The 6,940-nt window shown below is 40.3% G+C and overlaps 1 protein-coding gene across 1 annotated transcript; it reads left to right on the top strand.

The window, feature by feature from the left end:
* The first annotated feature begins 521 nt into the window (after positions 1 to 521).
* LOC139731819 (dolichyl-diphosphooligosaccharide--protein glycosyltransferase subunit KCP2-like) lies at positions 522 to 6,107 on the top strand. The gene is made up of 5 exons (XM_071642695.1): positions 522 to 525; positions 3,518 to 3,672; positions 4,200 to 4,263; positions 4,919 to 4,985; positions 5,962 to 6,107. The coding sequence occupies exons 1-5, from the start codon at positions 522 to 524 to the stop codon at positions 6,062 to 6,064; spliced, it is 393 nt and encodes a 130-aa protein (XP_071498796.1). The 3' UTR covers positions 6,065 to 6,107.
* The last annotated feature ends 833 nt before the right edge of the window (positions 6,108 to 6,940 follow it).

The following is a 6,940-nucleotide window of genomic DNA, read 5'->3' as shown; positions in this document are numbered from 1 at the left end:
CTGGTACAACTTTTGCTTGATAGAAAAAAAAACAACAACAACAGTCTTAATCACATTTTCTGGTGCCACTTCCGGGGTAAAAACAACAACAACAACCTTAACCATATTTTCTGGTGCCACTTCCGGGGTTAAAAAAAAAGAGAAAAAAAGAGAAAAAAAGTGGGGGCCCAAGTGATTGGACCCAATGTATTCTTACGTAGGGTCTATTATCATTATGCAAAAAAGAAGTGGGGCGAACCCCCATCACCCCCCCCCCCCCCCCCCCCCCCCCGGTGTAGGCCTACAAAGTTTATTTCTATATATCTTCAAATTTCGTCGATCTTCATCACGAGACTACTGTTATCAACCTGTCGTTTTCGGGTTGTGATTGTCTTGAAAAAGACTAGCGTATTGCCGACGTGGTACGTTGTTGCGTTACCTTACCGTACACTGTGTGCCAAAGCGAATTGCGCTAGCTGAATGCGATCGATTGTACGTGTTCGACTGCAACGTGTTCTACCGGCCAAACATCAAAGAGTAGCATGGGTAAGAAATCTCTGTTTCTCATATTTTAAGTTTGAAATAGAACCTCTACATGTATTTATATGGCGCAAATATTTCAGTGAACAGTATAATAGCCAGTGTCTTTATATGCCACCTGAAGTTTCCCCTACTATTACCTGTCGAGCTGTCCAACCTGAGAATGACCAAGCCCTGCCACTCTATCGGCATAATAATAGTCCCACTGGCACAAATATGTGTAAGTCCAGGAGGTGGATCGGTCCTGGGGCCATTGGTTGCCTAACGTTACCATGGCATTGGTAAATTTATTGCATTGGCATTGATTTAAATTCCTATCCTCCTAGTACTTGTCTATTTTGTGAGTCATACCATAGCGTCTAGAATAGATTCTAGACCAGAATAGAGATGGGACCCTAAGTAATTTGTTCTTGTTGATAATCAGTTGACCCATTTAAAAGTAGGGCCTACACGAAACTTATCTAACTTAACTAGTTTACTATTTCTAGACTAGAAGAGGGTCTAAATTTAGATCTAATGTTAGAAAGACCTAAAAAGTAGATTCTAGAATTGTCTAACACGTCGTTAGAGTTCAGAGTTAACAAGGTTAAAGTTCTAGAGTCTACTTCTTTATAACATGTTACTGCGTATAAGCTGTTAATAAGTGTTATGCACTTGTCAATGTAATGACTCACCCCACTACCCCCGGACATGGGTGCGTCATTTCCTCGTTTGGTCCGTCAAATTTGTGACCCAGGTGTGCGTCATTTTACCAGCTATGTCCGTCAAATTTTTGACCGAGAGGTGCGTCAAAATCCCATCATTGTCGTCAAATTTTTGACCGAGGGGTGCGTCATGGTACGTCACTTGGCTATGGAAAATAACACGCATTATTCTGAACCGAGGGGTGCGTCATGGTATGCACTTGGCTATGGAAAACTGCACGCATTTTTGCACGCTACCAGTACCGGATACACGTACGTACCGCGAGTGAATTTACAGTGAGCGCTTTCCCGCGGCAAGTGAAAATCAAAGTCGGGAAGCGTTTTGGAGTAGGCCTAAGAGGGAAAAATGCTTGCCCGAATCTGGCAAGCAAATGATTTAAAAGCCACCCTTTCTCCTCACATTTTCTTTCCAACAAACTCATGAAATCACGCATACTCAATCTCAAGCCAGACGGACTGTTTAGCGATATAACGATTTCAACCTCACAGTACTAAATAGTAAAATCAAAGATCGTATACGGAATTCCGTATACGATCTTTGGTATACCGTTGCGTGGTGCGTACTGCACGTACCTGCAGTATAGTAGCAGGCAAGTCGAGTGTTAGTGGTGCGCGACTCGCTCGCTAACGCTGTGCAATTCGCAAGTGAGCAGCGTGCTCGTTATTCCTCATCGAACGTACATCGTCCATGTGTTGCATTCAACCGGACTAGAAATGGCCGCGCACATACAGCGCATCTGCAGACAAGTCATGGCCAGGCGACTATGGATTGCATGCACATACCAGGTACATTCGGAATATCGTATCAGCAGAGTGATGTACGATGAATGACGGTACGGTGCTTACAGGGCCAGGGTAAGGGAAACTTGCCGAAACTTTGACAAATTGTGTTTACGAACCGAAAGAAAATGAAATTGCGTGAATAAAGCGTATGCAAAAATCCTTTCAGTATTTACGGGGTGCGTCAAATGTACCGAGGATGTCCGTCAAGAAAGTGACCTAGGTGTTCGTCAAAAACCCCGTGTTGTCCGTCAAAAAAGTGACTGTGGTGTTCGTCAAAAACCCCGTGTGGTCCGTCAAAAAGTGACTGTGGGGGTGCGTCAAAAACCCCGTGTGGTCAGTCAAAAAATGACCATGACGCACCCATGTCCGGGGGTAGTGGGGTGCGTCATTACATTGACAAGTGCATTATTTTCGCGAGGGTTTAATTTTCGCAAATTTCACAAATCACAGTTGGACCGAGTGAGATTTAAAAAAAAAACAAAAACAAAGACAAAAATAAGAAGATGGGCAGATGGTGTACAAAAATTATCTCAGTAGGAAAATAAAAGAACATGAAAGCTATGAGTGAGATAACTCAGTTAATAGCGCGTCTGCCTCACAGTCCAAAGGACCCCGGTTCGATACATGTACATGTACCTGAGTCCCACAGAGCTATGTTGTAATCATACCGTCCTCTCTAGGTAAGAGGTATAAAACACTCTGTCCCTCTGATAGGACATAGAATGGAGGTCCCGTTTGTGAGAGAGTCACAACTCATGCTTGTAAAAGATCCCTCTTCATTTATTCATTGCAACAGATATGATTTTCTCAGACAAAGAACATTGAGTTATGACATACTGTTGTCTGTATACACCGATTGTAAGACAATATCATATGCAGGGCTCCACACTAACTTTTATTTTTGGTGGCCCAAAGGCAAACATCCGACCTTGTTTGGTGGCCCGATCAGGCCACCATATTCATCATTTCTGAAATTTTGGTGGCCCGACGTGCGTTTTGGTGGCCCCGGGCCACCAGGCCACCGTTAGTGTCGAGCCCTGTCATATGTGTCTGAATTCATGATCAAGAACCACATTGATCGAATGGAGAAAAGTATTATCAATTTTCAAGAGAAAAGTCATTGATTTCCGACTGTGGAGACAGTGTACAACACATTTGTGTTTACTACAAGATGCAGTAGTTCCCTGAGTTGTTAATTTTATGAACATCAGTTGACCAACTGTGCAAGAATAATAAGCAGTGCAAAATATACAAGGTATATAGTATTTGAGCTTGTTTCTAGGCAATTGTGTGAATAGTGCTGTGTTGTCCCACTCTGCAGAAATGAAATCAGTTATACGATGACAAATAATTCTACTTGGTGGCAGCACAAAAAAAAAGGAAAATGTGTAAAATCTGAAATCCCACATACATTTATTGTATGAGGCTTCAAAAAGTTTATACAAGAATGACGCTAAAATCCCTACATTACATTTGTTTACCACTTAATTTTTTTTTTTCTCTCTCTACAGCTGTTTCCAGCAGCGTATCGGGTCTTCTGTCAGCCATTTTGGCTGTGGTGCTGTTTGCCGGCATGCAGACATACCGCAGCCAGCTTGCCGGATCAGAATGGCTCACAATTCTGGGTGGTTTCCTAGGATCGAATCTCTTCATTCTTATTTTGACAGTATCCTTTGCAATCATACCCACCATCATTGACGACAAGCAAAGCACAGTGATTTTGTAGTTGTTTATTTGACACTGTGGATTACTTAAGTGTTGCAGCGTAGTTGGCGATCATGTTATTCATTTTGTTTATTGACTGCATTTAGCTTTCTTTGTCCAGAGCAAAGGAACATCTTCTGTGATACAAAATTATCAATGCTGCACACAGACAGTTTTGCTTGTAAGTAAGTTCCCTTTGGATTTTGTTTACAAAAGCAGTGTACAACAGTGACAGCTTACAGCCTTTTCATATTAGCAGCTGAGCAATATTTACTTCAGCTATGAATATTAAGTGTTGTAACCATGGCAAATACATTACAAATAATGTAATATCAGTCATAACAATTCTCTTCTTTTTTTTTAAATTCCAAGTAGTTGATAAAGAGCACAGGGCATTAGGAAAATTGCGTGTGTACCCATAAGCAAAACATAACAGATGCAATATGCTCATCTCAAGCAAACTTTCCTTCACAAAGAATGGTATTGCAGTGCATAAGTAACATTGAGACAGTGATGTTCGGAAAGGGGTTCCAAGCCAAGCTCATTCCAGAAGGTGAGATTACTACTCAGTGGCTTTAGCATCTCTTTGTACCCTACTTTTTTGTACACTTGTAATTCCTGTGTTTATACTTCAATAGCATACAAACACATTGTCGTTGTTTCCTTTATCCTCATTGTCCCAACAACATGCTTGGAATGGCATACCTGGTGCTGTGTACATTCATGTCTGAGTGTCCATCTCGTTTTGTAATTATTTTACAATTTGGTTTGAAAGAGCACTTCATTTGGAGTCATGGTTGTCCTTTTCAACTACAGACTTTATCTGTTTTCAAGAAAGATTAAGCAAATGCAGGACATGCATGGATTAAAGCTGGATATACGATGTATGTTCTGGCTAGAAAGCATAATGTGATGGAATATGGTCTACTGAGTCAGCCATCATCCGTGAATAATTTACAGTGACAAAGGTGTTTTTTTAGAGTGCACTTCATTGTCCATGCGGTGATATCTTTTTAATGCTCAGTATCAAAAACCAGTACAAGTGCTGTTGATGAAGCTTGATTCACATCCGGTTTTTTTTTTTTTAATGAATGTTTTCCACGTTTTTCTTTTATGCTCTCATTGAAAGTAGAGATAGGTGGACACACCATCTCAAGCATAGAAATATAGTATTTATCCAAATGTTACTTTTGCTTCTTCATTTTCAGTGGCTATAGCCCTGGTTCTAGCTATGTTTGCATCTGGCCTTGTACACAGAGTCTGTGTCACAACATGGTAAGTTATTAGTACCGGTATACAAAACGTTCACACGAGTATCAGCAGTCTTTTGTATATATGTAGCAACATACGTGTAATACGTGTATGTTTTCACCTGGCCAAGGATTTTAGTTCTTCAAGACGTTGTGGGTCAGTGATTCTGAAAATCAATTCTGTAAGTTTTATACAATGAAAGAAAGCTCTGTTACTTTCCAGAAGTAGCTACAGTATAGGGATGTGAGAAAATAATTGCTTTTGAGAAAATGGTGAGCTTTGAGGGCATACTTTTCAGAAGACTTTAAAAGTATGACTCAACCATGCATTTCAAGGAATGGAGAACACATTCAGTTTCCTGCAGGTCTGTGTGGTCTTGCAAGAGTTGATATCACATTGTAGGATTTATGAATACTGATAATAAAGGACTATAATGAGTGCAATTTTTGTTTGATTGTACAGTCAATCAGGGATTGTCTTGTAGTGGCAGGTGTTCTGAACCAGTGTGCATTGAAAACGAGTCGTAGCTTGTTCCAGTGGCCATATCACTGATGGCCAGTCATGCACTTATTTATTTGGGTAGTGTGATTTTTTTTTTAAAAGAATACACAAGAAAGTAACAACAGCTCTTTTCTCACTGTGATATAAAACTTGAGAATGTCTTTATTGTATGTAGTTTATTGGGCTCATCATATCACACCAGACAGAGCGAGATCTCTTCAGTAACATTGCTTCATTAATACTGGAAGGCTCGTGCAGTGGTGTATCATTACAAATGAAAAACTCATTTCCTTTTGTCCTTTTTATTGGTAGTCCAATTGAACACAATGGTGCAATGAGGCTGACATTATTTTGTCCATAAGAAAAGAAAACACAAGGACATTGTATGTACAGAACGGTGAAGGAAGTGTGTAGTTCCTTTTTTTTTCATAAAGACAATCACTGTGTAATTACATACCCAATAATCCACTGTCTTTCCTTTTTCTCTTGTGGTGTATAGCTTCATCTTTTCACTAGTTGCCTTATACTACATCAACAAAATCTCCCAGGCTAAGTATGCACCACCTCCTTCAGCGACTGTGGTCAGCAAAAGGAAGAAGTAGATGATGAACTTAAACAAGCCAAGTCAAGCTAATGAGAGACACAACCAATCACATCATCCATTTTTTGAGTCCCAAGACCTTGCTGCATAGAGTGTAGACACACAGAATGTGTGTTTGTGTATGTGCCTTCTGATGAAAATATAAAACAAACAAATAAACAGCAAATTGGGTGGAGTTTGTTATGAGGGTCCACAATTGGAAAGGTCATTTTACTAATACTCTTCATCATTCGAAATGAAACCCCTGGTCACTCTAGTCGACATGATGATTCATGTTTGTATTAGCATTTTGTTTTGTTTGTTTGTTTGTTTGTTTTCAAAGAGAGATTTAAATCTATGCCCAGATCTTGTTCCTGTTTTGTATTAGATTGCCTCTGCTGTTGTCACTCACTGAACTGTCTTCAGTTTGATCGTTGTCTTTGCCTTCTGTTAAACTTCTCAAAAAAGCATCTTATCCAAATACAGGAAAACCCCGTTATAACGAGGTCGGTGGGACCACCATTTTTCCCTCGTTATAACCGGTACCTCGTTATAAACGTATGCATCTTTTTACCATTTTGATATGTGCAATTGAAAAAGGGACCACTAAGATCTCCTCGTTATAAGGGGTATCTCGCTATATCCGAGCTCGTTATAATGGGGTTTCCCTGTACCTCTTACCTGCCAGGAGGAGCAGTCCTACATTTTGCAAGATATATAAGTAGATGTGTAAGCCCCAGTTCAACAGAATCCCTGATATGTAAACACACCCAGTTTTTATGGTCTCCCTCCCAAAGTGAGGCAGAGGCATGCCAAAACTTTATAGTGGCTGCCATCAAGTCTTCCTGAAGGATGTATGAAGTTCAGGATAGTCATTGACGCCTGATTATTGGATTGT

The sequence above is a fragment of the Diadema antillarum genome, unplaced genomic scaffold (assembly GCF_040938485.1).
Source record: "Diadema antillarum isolate AM-2024a unplaced genomic scaffold, OU_Dant_1.0 seq00000386_RagTag, whole genome shotgun sequence".
Classification (NCBI taxonomy): Eukaryota; Metazoa; Echinodermata; class Echinoidea; order Diadematoida; family Diadematidae; genus Diadema; species Diadema antillarum.
This window is presented reverse-complemented; position numbering and strand designations above follow the sequence as displayed.